This window comes from Ursus arctos, unplaced genomic scaffold, assembly GCF_023065955.2.
Source record: "Ursus arctos isolate Adak ecotype North America unplaced genomic scaffold, UrsArc2.0 scaffold_2, whole genome shotgun sequence".
In the NCBI taxonomy this organism is placed as follows: Eukaryota; Metazoa; Chordata; class Mammalia; order Carnivora; family Ursidae; genus Ursus; species Ursus arctos.
In genome coordinates, this window is record NW_026622874.1 from 20,923,837 (window position 1) to 20,945,213 (window position 21,377).

At 36.4% G+C, this 21,377-nt stretch overlaps 1 protein-coding gene across 5 annotated transcripts in view; it reads right to left on the reverse strand.

Annotated features, from left to right (window-relative positions):
- The window catches only part of HMCN1 (hemicentin 1), a 467,709-nt gene that overhangs the window by 140,171 nt on the left and 306,161 nt on the right, over positions 1-21,377 (reverse strand). For all 5 annotated transcript variants that reach the window (XM_026509232.4, XM_044387879.3, XM_044387878.3 and 2 more), the window contains exons 41-46: positions 18,992-19,167; positions 10,791-10,887; positions 6,929-7,051; positions 5,760-5,921; positions 3,875-4,156; positions 613-780 (exon numbers count right to left, since the gene is read on the reverse strand). In XM_026509232.4, coding sequence (XP_026365017.3) covers positions 613-780; positions 3,875-4,156; positions 5,760-5,921; positions 6,929-7,051; positions 10,791-10,887; positions 18,992-19,167 — 1,008 coding nt within the window. The remainder of the gene's footprint in view (positions 1-612; positions 781-3,874; positions 4,157-5,759; positions 5,922-6,928; positions 7,052-10,790; positions 10,888-18,991; positions 19,168-21,377) is intronic.

The following is a 21,377-nucleotide window of genomic DNA, read 5'->3' on the forward strand; positions in this document are numbered from 1 at the left end:
GCTTGGCAAGACCATTTTTCTCAGTCTGTATGCAAATCATTACAACAGGGGCAAAGCGCAGACTCTTGTGGCATAGCCTCAAGACCCCTCTCCTCATGCTTATACTGGTCCGTAAAGGACAAGCGAATAGATTCTCTTACATAATCAGATGAGGAATAAGCTGAATATCCTTTTTACAATAAAGTCCTAGCTCATGGGAAACCAATGCATCCGAGAAATACCAAACTCACTCAGATGAAATACTTGGTTAATGGAGATTTGTTACATAACATGATTCGTCCTAGACTCTGGCTTCAATTTCAGCACTTCTTTGCATCCTCACTTCTCAAATGGGTTGGTACTCATTGTAGCATGAATATTCTGACATCCCCATGATTTAAGGAATATGCAAATGCCAAGATTTCTTTTTTAAGAGGATCTAGAAATATCTGGAGATTCCCCCACTCCCTTTCATGTAACTTCTGATGTCCTCCTAAATATTTTTTTCTTAATATGATCAGCATTATAGTAAGCACCTAGATCAAAAAGAAAAAATAAAATACAGAGAAATTAAGGAGAAACTGTGGCCATATGAAGTTAACCAGATTGTCAGGGTATGAAAATTTCTAATACCTGAGAGAATTCTCACAGAACTGCTAAGGCTGACAGGCCACCCATCTTTAAGCCAGGTAATCGAAGGCAGGGGAATTCCTGAAGCTTCACAAGTCAGAGACACTGAATTCTTTTCCACGACGCTGATATTTTCAGGTATCCCATCGTTTCCTATGATGCTTGGAGGGGCTGTATGATAAAACAAACAAGAAAAGGAAAAGAAGTTAGTTAATATATAACAAACACCAAATCCTCAATAGCCTATGGTTAAAAAGATGACTTCCATTTCCTGGTCAACAGTAAGCAAAATAAGCAACCACAACAATGAGCTTATTAGAAGTAGCAATATTTTTAGTGTGACATTCCTGGAAGTAAAAATGTCGCTTCTTCCCCACTCATAGCAGTAAATAACTTTCATATTGTTATTGTATTGGTAATGAATTATTTTCTATGAGTCACTCATCTTGTCTGGTAAATCTCTAATATGGATTCATGAACTTCTTATAGGCGGACTTTTCTAACGAGTAATTCTAGTCCTAAAGATAAAAAGTAATCTAACAAAAAAGATGCTTAATAATGAAAATTCTTCTCTTTTACGTTCTGATTATGTTAGCTTTGGCTCACATATTTGCTGCAAACTACAGGATATTAATACTGGACTTTGTGCATGACCTAATTGGATTCAAGTTATAAGACTGTGTCTACTAAATTTATCACTGTTTCTGTAGATTGAAAATTGCAAGGGCGCCTGGGTGGTTCAGTCAGTTAAGCATCTGATTCTTGATTTCAGCTCAGGTATTGACCTCAGGGTTGTGAGTTCAAGCCCCTGTGAGTTAAAAAAAAAAAAATGCAATTCCTAGAAATTCTATCCAAAAACTGTTAGAACTAATACATGAGTTCATTAAAGTTGCAGGATACAAAAACAATACACAAAATCTGTTGCATTTCTATACATTAATAATAAAGTATCAGAAAGTGAAATTAAGAAAACAATCCCATTTATAATTGCATCAAAAAGAATAAAATACATGGAATAAGTTAACCACAGAAGTGAAAGACCTGTATGTTGAAGACTACAAGACAATAATGAAAGAAACTGAAGAAGGTACAGATAAAAAGATTGAGGAATAATATTGTCAAAATGTCCATACTACCCAAGGTAATAGACTTTGTAATACAATCCCTATCAAAATTCCAATGGCATTTTCCACAGAAATAGAATAAACAATCCTAAAATTTATATAGAACCACAAAGGACCCCAAATAGCCAAAGCAATCTTGAGAAAGAACAAAGCCGGAGGCATCATGGTCCCTAAGTTCAAACTATTCTACAAAGCTATAGTAATTAAAACAGTATGGTATTGGCATAAAAACAGGCACATAAATCAATGGTACAGAATAGAGAGCCCGGAAATAAACCCACTCATATATAGTCAATTAATTTACTACAAAGGAGCCAGGAATATCTGATGGGGGAAAAGACAGTCTCTTCAATGAATGGTGCTAGGGAAAACTGGATAGCCAAATGCAAAAGAATGAAATTGGACCACTATCTTACAACACATAAAAATGAACTCAAATTGATTAAAGGCTTGAACATAAGACCTGAAACCATAAAACTCCTAGAAGAAAACATAAGCCCCTTGACACAGGTCTTGTAGATGATTTTTGAATGTGACACCAAAACCAAAAAGCAACAAAAACAAAAACTATTGGGACTACATCAAAGTAAAAACGTTCTTCACGGCAAAGGAAACTATCAACAAAATGAAAAGGCAACCTTCTGAATGAGAGAAAATACTTGTAAATCATAGATCTGATAGGGGGCTAATATCAAAAATATATAAAGAATCCATACAATTCAATAGCCCCCAAAAACAATCAATTAAGCATGGGCAAAGGATAGGAATAACCATTTTTCCAAAAAAGACATACAATACAGATGGTTAAAAGGTGCATTTTGAAAAGTTACTCAACATTATTATTCAACAGGGTATGCAAATCAAAAGCACAATGTGATATCACCTCAGAATGGCTATTATCAAAAAGACAAAAAATAACAAAGGGAGGACAAAAAGAAAAAAGAATCCTTGGGCCCTGTTGGTGAAACTATAAATTGGTGCAGTCACCGTGGTAAACAGGTTTTTTGAGGTTCCTCAAAAAATTAAAATTAGAAACACCATATGATTTAGGAATTTTACTTCTAGGTATTTATATGAAGAAAATGAAAACACTACCTTGAAATGATACATGCACCCCCATGTTCATTGCAGGATTATTTACAACAGCCAAGCAATGGAAACAACCCATGTCCATTATGGATGAATGAAGAAATTAAAGGATATATATACAATGGGTTATTGTTCAGCCATAAAAAAAAGAACAAAATCTTGCCATTTGTAACAACATGGAAGTACCTCAAAGGCATTATGCTAAGTGAAATAAGTCAGACAAAAAGATAAATACTGTATGATCTCTCTTAGATGTAGAATCTAAAATTGGGTATTAAGGAGCGCACGTGTTGTGATGAGCACTGGGTGTTATACACAACTAATGAATCGTTGAATGCTACATCAAAAACTAATGATGTACTATATGTTGGCTAACCGAACATAATAAAAAAAAAGATACAGAAAACAACCTCAAAAAAATTAAAAAATTAAAAAAAAACCAAATAAATAAAACCAAGTTTATAGGTACAGAGAGCAGTGGAGGGAGGGAAACTATCTTTGTTGTTAGCTTAAATAAACTGAATTTTAAAAAAAAGAAAAAAAATTAAAATTGCAGTACAAATTATATGCATACAAATAACTGTCCTCGAGTACATGTATACTTCATCTATTCCTACTGACATTTATGACTCATTAATTAGAATATTAAAGCTGACTTCAGTACAACTCATGAGCAACTGATATTGAGTCAGTAAACTCTAAGGAACCCAGGCTTATACTAACCAAGACAGCAAATTTGGAAAACATAGAATCAAGGAATATTACTTGAGATAGCACTGGTTCAAAAGTACTTGAAGAAGACAATTAGACAATTAAATCTACTATGTGCTTTTCTAAGAGAATGTCCAATATATGCCTGTTTCAGCAAGGTAAGAAATGGGAGGCCACACATAGAAGGATAAGTGATGAGACTGGCCCAAAGAAAAGGTGCATATGCAGAAAATCACAGACTATAAATAAAAGACTCAATGCTGAAGGCTTACGTTTCCCATCCAAGATGCTATAGATTATAATGGCCAGTGAATAGACTTATTGAGCTTCTTTATACTTACTATGTACACTTAAGTCATATTTTCTGTCAGTCATTCCTGCTACATTCACAGCAACACACACATAACGGCCTGTGTCAGATACGTGAATGTTCTTCAGCTGAAGGATGCGACCTTCATCCAATATTTCCATTCCCCTTCCTTTGGTCAAAGGGCGGCCATCTCTCATCCAGGTCACTTTTGGTTGAGGAATACCCTGCACGTCACACTCCAAGGAAATACTCTTCCCTCGAGTAACAATGATTTCAGTAGGGTGGCTGCCACTATCAGATATAGTTGGTCGAACTGGAAAAAAAAAAAAAAGAAAGAAAAAGAAAAAATAGTAGGGGCGCTTGGGTGGCGCAGTCGTTAAGCATCTGCCTTCGGCTCAGGGCGTGATCCCAGCGTTATGGGATCGAGCCCCGCATCAGGCTATGAGCCTGCTTCTTCCTCTCCCACTCCCCCTGCTTGTGTTCCCTCTCTCGCTGGCTGTCTCTCTCTGTCAAATAAATAAATAAAATCTTAAAAAAAAAAAATAGTAAAGTAGGAAATGTCTGCTTCAGGTCTTGCATAGGAATTCGTATCAGCCAAAGTTAAACTCATTTTTGATGTAGAAATATTAACTACTAAAGAAAAGACCCAGAGCTAACAGACATGGCATTGCTGTATTGAGAGATGCAATGCCTCCTATGTTTCTAAATGTGTTCATGCTTAGAATAAAGCTATCAACACAGTAAAAAAAAATTCTGTTTGTTACTTTCGCTCATTTTTAACAAGTTATACAAATAAGAACTTATCATTCATAGCCCTAATTTACAGAAGTCTTTGTAGTACTAACATTAAAATACAGATGGTAGCCTTGCTCACAATCAGTTCCACTCTTCCTTCACCCTCCACTACAGGAGTCGGAAAAGCTGTTTCTCAGTCTTCTCTGAAAATTGAAATGGCCACATGAATCAATTCAGGCCTATAAAATCTAAATAAACATCTGCTGGGTGGGCATGGGGGATTAGGGGCACGGGTTGGGAATTTTTTTTTGCTGTCCTGATGAAAGGAAAACATACCACTCCTTACCCTTACTTTTGCCTTCAGTGTGGACTTGATACCAGGGCTGAAGCAATGATCTTGAGACCACAGAGGTAGGAGCAGGAGAATCCTAGCTCTCCTGTCTTGATATGAGTAAGGTTTTGACCAACTCCAGTGACTGCCAACCTCAGGCTTCTCATTACGTGAGAAAATAAGTCTCTAATTGGTTAAGCCACTGATCACATTATTCTGTAGTTTTGTAGCTGAATTTACATAACAGATACTTAGTCTAAGAAAAAAAAATTAGACCAATTCTAATACATAGGTGTGTGGGGGAAGAAACATGGGCCAGCATTAGTAATCTTGGGTTCTAGTGCCAGTCCTACTACAATCAAGTCAGGTGACCTTGGTTAGTCATGGGAACCTCTCTGGGCTTAGATGACTACATATGCAAAATGGAAACAATAATTTTGCTTCATATCATGGTTCACATAAAGGTTAAATGTAAATATTTAAAACACTTTAAAATCTTATACAAATTAAATATTCTTTAAGATGAGATATTTTTACATTTTGCAAATCTACCCTATAATATACCATCTCTCCCCATTCCACACATCCACCATCCTGCCCCCAGTACATTACAACCACATTGATGTGTCTTCTATCAGCATGCTGATACAGGTGCACAGCTGTATTGTTAAATGAACAACAGACAGAAATAAGCAACTGCTCTTTGTTTATGTCAGCACAATTTAAATTTGTGAGTCTTATGATAGGTATATTATAACCATACTGCCTTGAATGTATCTTAAGATACAAAGAAAAAGCAAAAAGGAAAGACAGAAAGATTAAAAGAAAGTCTGACTAATCAATAACTTACTGTAAACTTGCAGATTGTAGTCTTTCTTTGCAGTTCCAGCAACATTCGATGCCACGCATGTATACAGCCCAGCATCTGATTTTTCTGCAACTGAGATCTGTAACTGTCTGCCTCCAGATAATGTTCTGACTCGCCCTGCAGAATCAGCCAGCACTTGGGAGCCTGCAAAGAAAACAAAATGGCAAAATATGAAGCAAAAATATATAGTATTTTGTGTACATACACTGATAAGTACATTTATTTACATCTTAGTTCAAGTACCTAAAAGGCAGATGACGCCGTAAAATAGTCCTATGCAAAAAGAAGGAGGAGAAGAAAGGAGAGGAGAGGCAGGATGAAGAGGAGATATTTATCAAGATTATCTCCTGCAAATTTTTCCTTCATTCAATATTGCATTTGAAAGCATACTTAGAAAAATAAAGTAAAATCTTAAAAGAGTAAAACAAAATTATTCTTAAAATGGACTAAAAATATTGGGAGCCTGGGTGGCTCACTCGGTTAAGCATCTGCCTTTGACTCAGATCATGATCCCAGGGTCCTTGGATTGAGCCCCACATCAGGCTCCCTGCTCAGCAGCAAGTCTGCTTCTCCCTCTCTCCCTCTGTGATCTCTCTCGCTCTCACTCTCTCTCAAATAAATAAATAAAATCTTTAAAAAAAACCCTAAAAATATAGATGATCTATCTGATACTTAATGGATACAAATAAATATATATTGATGAATAAATTGAAAATTTGTTCAACTACAGAATTCGATCTTAACATACATTGCAAAACTGTCACAAATACAGCAAAATGTTATAGAAAATACAGAAAAAAAGTTATAGAAAATATTTTTTAAAGCTTATTCTAAAGAAGATAAAAGAATTCTTAGAATGGTGGATTCTTGACCATTATGGACACCCTATAATGCATTCGATTATAAAGCAATCAACTGAAACAGAAAGTTACTTTTTTTCTGGAGAACAGTTTCCAAACTGACGATTTTCAGCGAGATAGTGTAGAAGTTATCACATGCTACACATTTAATATAAAGTGATCACGCCATCTAGTATTTTAGTATGCAAACCCCAGGAAAGTTTGTTAATAAATTGACATGTTTGTCAAACAAAACATAGATTCATTTAATGTTTATATTTAATTTTATAAATGTTGAGGATGAAAACTGACCTTTCTTCTTCCAAATGAGATTTGGGGGTGGAATACCACTTGATTCACACAATAAACTAATGAGATTCCCTTCAATGACTGTAAGTTGAGCAAGTTCATCAGAACCGTAAATATTTGGTGGTACTGAAAGATGAAAAAATACTATTTTTACATTAACTCGACATAAAATTTCCTTAACATTTTACATTTAAAAACAGGTTCCCACTCAAATGACATAAGGAAATAATTAGCACTTGAGGCTGACATATCAATACCATGTTAAAAGCACTGCGTGTTATATGAACTAAGGAATCACTGAACACCACATCAAAAACTAATGATGTACCATACCATGGCTAACTGAACATAATAAAAAAAAAGTCAACTGTAAGACAAAGAATACCTATTAACAGACTTCCCGTTTTCCCAGATAGAAACTTAATTAACTAAATATTCAGACTGGCATACAAAGAAGCTAATGTATTGTAGATAATTAGACTTTTTGTATCAAAAAGCTAAAGCACCTACCAAATTTACGCTTAACTGTCATTTCTGCTCAGCCAGTTTTGATGTCTCAGATGCTGAACAGAACTGGAAAACATCAGGCTTACAACATTATGGTAAAGGACAGACACAGGGGTTTGATCCAAGAAATGGGTATGTTACCTACTCTAGAATGCACAGCCTGCCTCCCCACTGTCCTCTAGTCTCTCTTTGGAATGTTTAAGTGAACGCTGCCTTACCCCCGAGTCCGCCTTTGCTGGCTGAACTCTCCTCTCAAGATGCTTCTCTGGCTGCAATATTATCAGGTGGCAGATGCTTGCTCTCTCAAGCTCCTGGGAGTTGAGGAGTGGGAAAATCCTCCTCCCCCCTCAATGTAGCTTCCAGTCATTGTTCAACTGCCCCCATTTGAGGCTCATGCCACCAATTTTCTTCTCTTTCTCCCTCACCATCATCTGGGAACCCGCCATTCTTTTTCTATTCACTGAACAATTTGGTACTTGTTATCCTTCTCCTTCACACGTAGACCTGGCATTCTTCGGTATAACTCAACATCTGCGTGTATATCCAGTCTAACCACCATGGATACTCACTTCCTTGATCTGCTCATCCCTTTCTCCACCATGTCCATCATCTAGAACATTTCTCCTCCTACTCCGTCCCTATAGCTCTTCACTCAATTATTCCCAATTCTCACTTCATCGACCTAATTGAATCTCAAGTCTCTTGACCTCTCAGAAACCTCCCAATCCAGCTGCGGACTCTTGTTTACTGACTTCTCTATCCAGCTTAGATTTCATGATCAATAATTTCAACTACTTCCTTGCCAATAATCTCAACTGCCTTGCACTGTTGCCCTTCCTATTTCACAACACCCTTCCTCTGGATGAATCCTACAGTTTACTCTGTCATCTCCTTTACCACAGATAGAAAGTTCTGCAGAAGAAAATGACGATTATATAGATGGCCATCACTGTAAGTACACCATCTCCAACCTCAATTCCACCCTCCTCTACTCCCATGGCTATTGACACAAATACTTGCAAATCTGTATCTGTAATGCAGACCCCATCTGAGGTCTAGATTTTTGTATCTGACTACTAAACATCTCAACCTGGGTACATCAGAGGCACTTTCAACCTCGACTTGCCCACAACTGAATTCAGTCACCTTTGTTCCTTCTCTGAGGGAAGGACACTGCTGTCCACATGGCCCATCTGGCCAACCCACACTGACATCCATCCTTTACTCTTCCTCTTTTCACACCTCTCCATGTAATCAATTAATCCTGTTAATTTCTTAAATACTGCTAGAGTTTATCTGTTTTATTCCCCAAATACAGATCTGAACACCCCAGTACTTCTTTAAATCCTTTTAACAGAACCCCATTGCCTTATGAATCAAATCTATACTTCAAAAATTTGTTTTAGAGGTCCTTTTCAATCTGCCGCCTTTTATCTTTCCTACCTAATATCTTCTTATTCTCCACTGCACCACACCAGGCTCCATAGTGAATGACGTTTGGTTCAATGAATGCAGACAGTATTCTCCAGGTCATTGTAATGCTTCCACCCTCTTTACAGAGCTAATGCCTACTCATTCTTAAAATCTCAATTAGATGTCATGAGCCCTGATATGTCTTCCCACAAATACTCCTATGACATCTCTTAGGAGATTTAATTTGAATTGGTTATTTAAAGTAAAGATATTTCTGTAGCAGCAGACTACATGTTCTGTGTGACCAGTGTCTTTGTCTTTCTCATTAACCTCTCTATGCCTACATGAGGCATAGTGTCTAGAACACAGAGGCACACCCATACGTATTTTTTAGTGATTCTATCCTTGATGTATCAACTTTCTCCCCTATCATTTATTCTTATATATACTGTATTCTGCTTTCCACTATTAAATTGCTTTTCTTTAATAGGCATTGGTCTCATTTGTAAACTACACTTTGTAGTTTACGTCTAATTTCACTTCTTTGCAATATGTGACATTATTCATTCATTCACCTACCCATCCATCTATGTCCAACTTATTTGTTGTCCATGTTCTTCTTTTAGGTATACCATTGTCTTTAGTTTTCATGACACAAGTGTTCCCCTACCTCTTTCACTGCTTCTTCTCAGTTTCTCATTTGTGTCTCTTTTTCTGGCCCTTATATGGTCCACGTGAGAGTCATTCTCCAGTACTCTTCTGTACACATTTTTCTTACTCTCTAAGGGATCTCAACTGCCACATATATACTCATGTCTCCAATTTTATATTTTAACTCTTTTCTTTCTCTCTCCTAAATTATAGGCTTTTATTTCTGATTGCATGGAGGACAGCTTCACAAGGACACTGTACAGGTATCTTCAATACAGCATTGCAGAAATGAATTTCTCACCTCATTTTCTAACTGATTATACTTCCCAATTTTTCTTTTTTTCAAGCTTTACTTGACAACACCTAGTTCAGTGTCTGGTCCTAACTGGGAGTTATACAAATATTTCTCCCATTTGAAAGAAATGAGAAAGAAAGGGAAGGAGCAATGGAGGGAGAATAGGGATGGAAGGAGGCAAGTACAGATGTTAATGATACATAAGTAATATATAATAAATAAATTACCACCTAGTAAATTTTACTATTTAAAGGTAAATTAATCCTTTTATAGGGTGAATAATAGCATTTCTCAAAATCTTCCTTAAGAATTTTTAAAATGATAATGATTTATAATTAACAAATCATTTTCTACATAAACACATGCTTTTAAAGTTTTAAAACATATTTGCTCTCCATTGGAATCAAATTATTTCCTCTACCTATTTTTATTTTTAAAATGTGGTTTTGAATAAACTTTTTAAATCAAAGAGATATTTCAGCGCATTATCTCAATGGTTAAAAAGTTTAAACAAATACAATCAAAATTAAGAGGGCATGATACGTTATACCTGAATTAAAAGAAGTAAATAAAATAAAGGTGGATATGCTGGAAAAGGGAGTACTTTTTAACAATTAGCAGACAGTCGTAGCCAAGTAAAAGTCGTGGTAATTCCTAAGAATTATCTTAATTGGTAACAAATGGTAGAATTTCAAGCGAGGATAACTTTTCTCACTGGTCAGCTGAGTAATCCCACCTGTCACCAAGTGCAGGTGTTCTCTCTCACACGCAGAATCCACAGGCATGATTGGCCTTTTGACTTATTTCAATTGATCAAACCACCATCAGTTCATGGAGAAAGCTCAATTATTAGAAGATCCTGGCTGTAAGAACTAAAGAGCATAAGCTCAGGCAGGTGAGGAGAACGGTTCTACATCAAAATTACAATGACTAATATACTTAAGTTCTGGAAGTCTATCTATAATTGATCTTAAATTAATTATACATAATCACACTTACCCCAAATGTTGACATTATAGTTTTTCTCAGTCTTTCCAGCAACATTTGTTGCCTCACAAGTATAACGACCAGTGTCTTGAACTTGAGCCTCTTCAATCTAAAAACAAAACCATGCTTTGAAACTTGAGTTTCTATTTCATATCTGGAGTTTTTCTATTAATGTTATTTGTGACTTCTTACTTTTCATGAGTATTCTAAAGGTTTTCAAACATATATAGAGAGAAGAGTAAAATGTATGACTATATGCCCATCACCCACATTCAACACTTAAATCAAGATTCGACAATTTCATCTATATCATACTTTGTTTTAATCTAATTAATATTAGTGGCTAAAGGTCTAGAAAGGCCTTTTAAATATAATTAAATAAAATTCAGATAAAATAGCAACAAAAATCACAATTTCTGAATAAGTTATTTGGGCTTTAAAATAGATAACATTTATATATCTAGGATATTGTTCAGTAAAATAACACCTTTATTATTGGTTTATTACATGTCTTCTCCCTATACTGGGTTAAGATTTTAAAATTTTTTATTTAAATTCTAGTTAGTTAATCTACAGTGAAATACTGGTTTAAGGAGTAGAATTCAGTGATTCAACACCTACATACACCTACATACAACACCCAGTGCTCATCATAACAAATGCCTCCTTAACACCCATCACCCATCTAGCCCATTCCCTACCCACTTCCCTCCATCAACCCCTGTTTATTCTCTTTCGGAGTCTCTTGTGGTTTGTTTCTCTTTTTCCCCCACTCATATGTTCATCTGTTTTGTTTCTTAAATTCCACATGAGTGAAATAATATTTGTCTTTCTCTGACTGACTTATTTCACTTACCATAATACATTCTAGCTCCATCCACATTGCTGCAAATGGCAAGATTTCCTTCTTTTTGATGGTTGAGTAATATTCCATCATGTATATATACCACATCTTCCTTATCCGTTCATCAGTCGATGGACATTTGGGCTCTCTCAATAGTCTATCTATTGTTGATAGTGCTGCTATAAACAGTGGGGTGCATGTACTCCTTTGAATCCATATTTTTGTATCCTTTGGGTAAATACCTAATAACGCAATTGCTGGATTATACAGTAATTCTATTTTTAACTTTTTGAGGAACCTCTATACTATTTTCCAGAATGGCTGCATCAGTTTGCATTCCCACCAACAGTGTAAGAGAGTTCCCTTTTCTCCACATCCTTGCCAATACATTTTGCTTCCAGTGTTGTTAATTTTAGCCATTCTCACAGGCGTGAGGCAATACCTCATTGTACTTTTGATTTGTATTTCCCTGATGAAGAGTGATATTGAGCATCTTTTCATGTGTCTGTTAGCCATCTGGATGTCTTCTTTGGAAAAATGTCTATTCATGTCTTCTGCCCATATCTTAACTGCATTATTTGTGTTTTGGGTGTTGAGTTTTTTTTTTTTTTAAGATTTTATTTATTTATTTATTTTGTCAGAGAGAGAGAGAGAGAGAGAGAGTACAAGCAGGGGGAACATCAGGCAGAGGGAGAAGCAGGCTCCCCGCTGAGCAGAGAGCCCAATAAGGGACTCAATCCCAGTACCCTGGGATCATAACCTGAGCTGAAGGTAGACACATAACCTACTGAGCCACTCAGGTATCCCTGAGTGTTGAGTTACATCAGTTCTTTATATATTTTGGATACTATCCTTTATCAGATATGTCATTTGCAAATATCTTCTCGCATTCCACAGCCTACATTTTAGTTTTGTTGATGGTTTCCTTCACTGTGCAGAAGCTTTTTATCTTGATGAAGATAAATAGTTCATTTCTGCTTTTGATTCTCCTGCCTCCAGTGACTTGTCTAGTAAGAAGTTGCTATGGGGGTAGCTGGGTGGCTTAGTTGGTTGGGCATCCGACTCTTGGTTTCTGCTTATGTCATGACCTCAGGGTCATGGGACTGAGCCCCACATCGGGTTTTGCACTCAGTGAAGTCTGCTTAGGATTCTCTCCTTCTCCATCTTCCTCTGCTTCCCCCCCCCACCTCAAATAAATATAAATCTTAAAAAACAACAAAAAAAGAAATTGCTATGGCCAAGGTCAAAGAGGTTGCTGCCTGCATTCTCTAGGATTTTGATGGTTTTCTATCTCACACTTAGGTCTTTCATTCATTTTGAATTTACTTTTGTGTATGATATAAGAAAGTGGTCCAGTTTCATTCTTCTGCATGTTGCTGTCCAGTTTCCCAATACCATTTGTTGATGAGACTGTCTTTTTTCCATTGGGTGTTCTGTCTTGTTTTGTTGAAAATTAGTTGAGCATATAGTGCTGGGTCCATTTTTGGGTTTTCTACTCTGTTCCACTGATCTATGTTTTTGTGCCAGTACCATACAGTCTTGATGACTACAGATTTGTATATAGCTTGAAATCCAGAATAGTGATGCCTCCAGCTTTTCTTTTCTTTTTCAGGACTGCTTTGGCTATTCAGGGTCTTTGTGGTTCCATACAAATTTTAGGATTGTTTATTCTAGCTCTGTGAAAAACGCTGGTGGTATTTTGATAGGGATTGCATTAAATGTGTAGATACCTTTGGGTAGCAAAGACATTTTAACAGTGTTTGTTCTTGCAATCCATGAGCATGGAGTGTTTTCCATTTTCTTTGTGTCCTCTTCAATTTCCTTCATGAGTGTTCTATACTTTTCAGAGTACAGATCTTTTACCTCTTTGGTTAGATTTATTCCTAGGTACCTTATGATTTTGGGTGCAATTGCATATGTGACTGATTCCTTGATTTCTTTTTGTGCTGTTTCATTACTGATGTATAGAATGCAATAGATTTCTTTTTTTTTTTTAAAGATTTTATTTATTTATGTGACAGAGAGACAGCCAGCGAGAGAGGGAACACAGCAGGGGAGTGGGAGAGGAAGAAGCAGGCTCCCAGCAGAGAAGCCCGATGTGGGACTCGATCCCTGAACGCCGGGATCACGCCCTGAGCCGAAGGCAGATGCTTAACGACTGCGCTACCGAGGTGCCCCGAAATGCAACAGATTTCTGCACATTGATTTTATATCTTGTGACTTTGTTGAATTCGTGCATTAGTTCTAGAAATTTTTGGTGCAGTCTTTTGTGTTTTCTACATAGAGTATCATGTCATCCATAAGTAGTGAAAGTTTGATTTCTTCCTTGCCTATTCGGGTGCCTTTTATTTCTTTTTGTTGTTTGCTGAGGTTAAGACTTCCAGTAATATGTTAAGTAGTAATGGCAAGAGTGGACATCCTTGTCTTGTTCCTGACCAGAGGGGAAAGTTTCTCAACTTTTCACCATTGAGGATGATATTAGCTATGGGTCTTTTGTATATGGCCTCTATGATGTTGAGGTATGTTTCATTTATCTCATTTGTTGAGGGTTTTTATCAAGAAAGGATGCTGTATTTCGTCAAATGCTTTTCTGCATCTATTGACAGGATCTTATCCTTTCTTTTATTGATGTGTTGTATCACATTGATTGATTTGTGAATATTGAGCCACCCCTGAAGCCCAGAAATAAATCCCACTTGGTCACAGTGAATAATCCTTTTAATGTACTGTTAAATTTGATTTGCTAGTATTTTATCAAGAATTTTTGCATCTATGTTCATCAGGGATATTGGCCTGTAATACTCCCCTTAAAAAAAACATAAATTCAGTTACTTAACATATAGTGTATTATTTGTTTCAGGGGTACAAGTCTGTGATTCATCAGTCTTTTATAATACTCGTTGCTCATTACAACACATACCATCCCTAATGTCCATTACCCAGGTACACCATCCCTCCACCCCTCCCCCTCCAACAACCCTCAGTTTGTTTCCTATGATTAAGAGTCTCTTATGGTTTGTCTTCCTCTCTGGTTTCATTTCGTTTCATTTTTTCCTTTCTTCCCCTATGATCCTCTGCCTTGTTTCTTAAATTCCACATATCAGTGAAATCATATGATAATTGTCTTTCTCTGACTTATTTCGCTTAGCATGATACCCTCTAGTTCCATCCACATTGTTGCAAATAACAAGATTTCATTTTTTGATGGATGTGTAATATTCCATTGCATATCTATATCATCTATCTATCTATCTATCTATCTATCATCTATCTACCACATCTTCTTTATCCATTCATCTGTCGATGGACATCTGGGCTCTTTCCATAGTTTGGCTATTGTGGACATTGCTATTATAAATGTTGGGGTGCAGGTGCCCCTTCAGATCACTACACTTGAATCTTTGAGGTAAATACCTAGTAGTACAATTGCTGGGTTGTAGGGTAGCTCTATTTTCAACTTTTGAGGAACCTCCATACTGTTTTCCAGAGTGGCTGTACCAGCTTGCATTCCCACCAACAGTGTAGGAGGGTTCCCCTTTCTCTGCATCCTCACCAACATCTCTCATTTCCTGATGTGTTAATTTTAGCCATTCTGACTGGTGTGAAGTGGTATCTCATTGTGGTTTTGACTTGTATTTCCCTGATGTCGAGCATTTTTTCATGTGTCTGTTGGCCATTTGGATGTCTTCTTTGGAGAAATGTCTGTTCATGTCTTCTACCCATTTCTCGATTGGATTATTTGTTGTTTGGGTGTTGAGTTTGATAAGTTTTATAGATTTTGGATACTAGCCTTTTATCAGATATGTCATTTGCAGATATCTTCTTCCATTCTGTAGGTTGTCTTTTGGCTTTGTTGACTGTTTCCTTTGCTGTACAAAAGCTTTTTATCTTAATGAAATCCCAATAGTTCATTTTTGCCTTTCTTTCCCTTGCCTTTGGAGATGTGTCTAGCATGTAATTTTCCTTTTTAGTAGGATTTTTGTCTGGTTTTGGAATCAGAGTAATGCTGGCCTCATTGAAGGAGTTTGGAAGTTTTCCTTCCATTTCTAGAGAAGGAAAGGTATTAACACTTCTTTAAATGTCTGGTAGAATTCCCCAGGAAGCCATCTGGCCCTGGACTTTAGTTTGTTGGGAGATTTTTGAATACTGATTCAATTTTCTTTCCTGGTTATTGGTCTGTTCAAATTTTCTATTTCGTCCTGTTTCAGTTTTGGTAGTTTGTATGTTTCTAGGAATTTGTCCATTTCTTCCAGATTGCCCAGTTTGTTGGCATAAAATTTTTCATAATATTCTCTTATGATTATTTGTATTTCTGTGGTGTTGGTTGTGTTCTCTTTCATTTGTGATTTTATTTAACTGGGGCCTTTCTCTCTCTCTCTCTCTCTCTTTTTTTTTTTTTTTTTGGTAAGTCTTGGCCATAGCAATGTTTTTCTAGATATGTCTCCTGAGGCAAGGGAAATAAAAGTAAAAATAAACTATTGGGTCTTCATCAAGATAAAAAGCTCTGCGCAGCAAAGGAAACAATAAACAAAACTAAAAGGCAACATACAGAATGTGAAAAGATATTTGCAAATGACATCTATGATAAAGGGCTAGTATCCAAAATATATAAAGAATTGATACAACTCAACACCTCAAAAACAAATAATCCAATTAAAACATCGGCAGAAGACATGAACAGACATTTCTCCAAAGAAAACATACAGATGGCCATCAGACACATGAAAACATGTTCAACATCATTCATCATCAGGGAAATAGAAATCAAATCTACAATGAGATACCACCTCACACCTGTCAGAATGGCTAAAATCAAAAACACAAAGAACAAGTGTTGGCAAGGATGTGGAAAAAAGCAAAACTCTTGTGCTGCTGATGGGAATGCAAGCTGGTGTAGCTACTCTGGAAAACAGTATGGAGGTTCCTTGGAAAGTTAAAAATAGAACTACCCTATGATCCAGTCATTGCATGACTGGAAACCTACCCCCAAAATACAAAAACACTAATTCAAAGGGACATATGCACCCCTATGTTTATAGCAGCATTATTTATAATAGCCAAATTATGGAAGTGGCCCAAGTGTCCACTGATAGAAGAATGGATAAAGAAAATGTTATATATATATAGGAATGGAATGTTATTCAGCCATAAACAAGAATGAAATCTGACCATTTGCAACAATTTGGATGTAGCTAAAGAGTATAACATTAAGTTAAATAAGTCCATCAGAGAAAGACAAATACCAAATGATTTCACTTATATGTGAAATTTAAGAAACAAAGCAAATGAACAAAGGAAAAAAAGAGAAAGAGAAACAAACCAAGAAACAGACTCCTAACTATAGAGAACAACCTGATGGTTACCAGAGGAGAGGTGAGTGGAAGTATGGGTGAAAAAGGTGAAGGGGATTAAGGAGGGCACTTGTGATGAGCACTGGGTGTTGTATATAAGTGATGAATCACTATATTGTACATCTGAAACTAATATAACACTGTATGTTTACTATACTGGAATTAAAATAAAAACAATAAAAAATGTATTGATTGCCTAGTGTGTTCCAGGCAAAATAGAACAGTAAGAATCTATTATTTTACCTGGTTGAAGGTGTGCATGAATTGTTTTGGGAAATGCACAGGTAAGATAGTTTTAACTGACCAATTTTGTTCGAGTTCTGTAGAAGTTTTTATTTCCATGAGGTCCTCCCTGTTCACCTGTCAGTGGGACCTACACACTTCAGGGTGCCTGGCCATCCTCTATGGTAGAAATTCAATAGATCCCAGGATTTCTTCACTCTCACCTTTCTTCTGGCTTCCCAAACCTATTGAGATCTGTGCTCTGAAGAAATCAACTTCTATACTCTGAAATTTGCTAAGACATTTCTAATCACACATAGCTCTCCCCTACCAGTACTGGGACTTGTGTTCACATAATTGTCTCCCTCTGTCATTTGGTCAGAGCTGGGGTTTGAGAATACTACCCGTCGATTTTCTAGAGCTCTGAGTCTGCCTCTGAGCATGGCCAGTGCTTTTTGCTTCTCTCCCCGTATATAGCTCAATTGACTTATCCTACTTTCCTCCATCAGTTATTCCAGCCTTTCCTTCTTTACCCATCTCCACTATTACAGATCGTAATTCCTAAATCTCTACTTGGTTGCCTCTAACACACAACTTCATACTCCCATTCTCTCTCAAGCTTCTGCTCTCCTTATATAAGCTTCTCAGCTTCCGATATGCTGATACCATCATCCAATTCTCAAGAATCCCTTTGTTTGCCAGTAATAACCTTCCTTTACCAAGAGGCTATGTGGTACAATGGTTAGTAGCATGAGTTTTAAAACTATACTCCCTGTACTCAAATCCCATTTCTTACACTTAGTAACTGTGAGCAGATTACTTAGCCATTCTTCCAATTTCTCAATAGGGTTATTATGAGGACTTTATAAGCATTCCAATGGCTTATTGACTTCCTGAATCCTAATTCCTTTGTATTTTTTATTTTTTTAAGATTTTTTATTTATTTATTTGAGAGGGAGGGAGAGAGAGAGAGAGAGCAAGCGAGAGCACAAGAGCAGGGGGAAGAAGAAGCAGACTTGTCGCTGAGCAGGGAGCCCAACTTGGGGCTTGATCCCAGGATGCTGGGATCATGACCTGAGCTGAAGGCAGATGCTTAACTGACTAAGCCACCCAGGTGCCCCCTGAATCCCAATTCCTTAAAGTGGTTTCCAATGGCAGCTCTTATTTCACTCAAATCAACCCTGTCAATATTATTTCCAAATATTCACTTTGTTAAATTCTCTGTTTCAGCTAGCTTACTTGCTTTCCTTAATCAGGCCTTTTGTCCTATCTACATATAAAAAGCCAAGTAGCCTTCCAAGATTTCCAGGCAACTACAGCTTCACCTTTCACACTCCTCCTAAAATGTATTATCTGTACCATCCAAATAGTAATTAACTCACACTTACAGTACTTCCTGCATTTTCATTGGAACTGTTAATTTTCATATATGTATGCAAAATTGGAAGAAACTGAGGGTAGGAAATGTGTCTATTTTTCCCGTCGTATGCAGAGCACCTAGAATAGGTGTTTATTTGCTGAGTGGTTGAATGACTAAAAATGAATCACTCATTAGAACGGTTCTATAATATCTTCCCAGAAGCATTTTTGGATGGCTTCTGGCTACAAATATGGATAGACAAATATCTAAAGCTTACTAAGCTTAAAATTTTAAAATATTACAAACCTCATTAATAAAATGGTACCCAGAATTTAAAAAATGAAATTAGTAGAGCACTTGTAGACAGGCAAGTTTAAAACCAAAGCCATGAGTTTAGGAATAATATAAGTAGAAGTAAATGAATCTCTAGTCTTACCTTTAACACACTTCCATTTTCAGAGATACTGAGACCTGGTTTCTTCAGCAAGGGGCGGCCATCCTTTAACCAAGTCAAAGTGGGTGGGGGGGTAGCGTCACTCTGACATAGTAACTCCACAGCTTGGCTGATGAGGACAGAGATGTTCTGTTCTTCTCCCATAATATTTGGTGGAACTAAGTGAAGGAAGGGTTTTCCCTCAGGATAAAATAGGCCAGTTCACTGCTTATCTTTATTAAGCATCAGGACATACATTGAATAACTTTATTAGTTCTTTTAAGATGTAGGATCACAGTAATTCTAATATACCCTCTTTGCATCGTTTGGTTCAGAATCAAATATTGAGAAATCACTGATTAATATGTTCCTATTGAACAGAAGTGCTTTTCACTAACATTTCACTTTAAGAAGTTTTAGAACTGGAAGTTCTCACCAAGTGCCTATTTCAGAACCTTTTGAACTAGATGTTACTGCTTAAGATTTCCAAAGTAATAAATTACTCATGAAATATTTTGAAAATAATAATTAAAAGCATATATACTTTTGATATTTATTTAAATTTTTGCAAAAGAAATTAAATTTTATAGACACTGAGGCAAAATAAAAAAAATAGAGTTGAAAAAGACCACCTACTCCCACCTCACGGTGTATAAAACATGAAGTAGGTGACAGACAATAACTTATTTGAAATAACGTGACTAATTTGTGGCAAAGCTGGGAGTCCTCTGATTTGCAGTTTAGAGCTCTTTTTGGTTTCCCATGATGCCTTGTCAGCTTTCTATGGAATAAAGACCATGTGGGATAAATGACACAATAAAGAACACAACGAAAGCAGTGAGCAGCTGTACAACATACAATTACATAAAAAGAGGAAATGAGTTGAAATTTTAATGAGATTAAAATTAGAATCCCCTGGCTATCAAGCTTGTCAGATGTTGAAATGTGTTCTTGGAGAAGTCTACGGAATCTCCTTCCCTTGGGTGTATTAAAATATAGAGTAAACAATCATTTGTCTCAGAAGGTTTAGGTACAGTCCTGCCAAGAATGAGAGGGTGGGCTCCATAACATCTCAAGGACTCTTTCAGGACTGTATATATAATAATTCAAAAAACACAAACTAACGATGAAATCAGACCTGTTATAAAAGGGCCACTCTGAAAAAACACAGAGAGGAATTTCCTTGGCCATTTCTCCGTAAATCCCATAACTATTGAGGATTGTAGGAAATGTACCATATCTGTAGTATTTCTTTTTCTTTTAATAAGAAAGGTTAAGCTGCACTGAAATGAATCCTAAGGGACTTTCCAAATGCTTTGATAGAAGTAAGATTCTTGTGGTAAGGACTGTTATTATAGTGCATTAGCCATTGTTTCTGGCTGGATCCTGCAGCATGTGGCAAAATGAGAATGACTGCAGTAGGTTTTGATGAGTTCTGTAACCAGGAGGTTTCTCTGCTACCCTGTCTTCTACTGAGGGAAAGGCATATAAACTAAAGGCCACCTTCTTGTACTGTTTCTGGATGCAGGATCTGTGCTAAATCCAAAGGAACTGATGCCATGATGCAAAGAAATGCCATGCACAATAGCTGGAATAGTTTAATGGAGCATTTGTGCAGGATTCCTGATGCCGCTTCTGCTCAGTTTACTAGCGCAACAGACATCTGGCTCTCGATAAGCTTAAAGTAATCTATGGGGAACAGAAAACAGTGGGATTGTTTTTAATATGTAACACATTAGATAAAAGATATACAACCAGTCTGTCTGAAATTAAAACCGCTATAATATTAGCAAAATCAGCACAATTAGTGCCATTTTCTAAGATATTATGAAAACAGATACATTCACCAGTCTTAGCACAGAAAGCCGTAAATAAAATAGTCAATTTAACAGCTTGAAAGTAATTTCAGGTGAAGTCTGGTCTCAGTGGACAAAAAAGTAACATAACTGCATAAAAATATGTTTACCTTAGAGTATTTATAGAATTTACAAAAGAGCATGAATTCTTTATGACTACTTGTAGAAGTAAAAGTCAGAAATAATTCAAGAAAGCAGAATGCTAATTTATTTCCAAATATTTTTCCTCCAATTATTTTTCTTTATGGCTAAATTAGTTGAATCCACTTCAAAAAGAAACTAGACTTTTTTTTTTTAAATTGAGAGGAAAAATGCAAAAACAATAGAGTATTTGTTTCTTAAGGAACATAAATTAAAGCAAATCTAATTATAGCCGAGGATATATATTACTGAAATGCATCTATGTTTTCTGTCCTTTCATTTCCAACTTTTTGTTTAGTCTGAGAAGAGAACAAGGCTCTACCCTTTAGATCTCGGCTTCCTTAGATGTTATCCTTACTTAGCTTTGTGGTTATATTGCTTAGGAAGGGGGG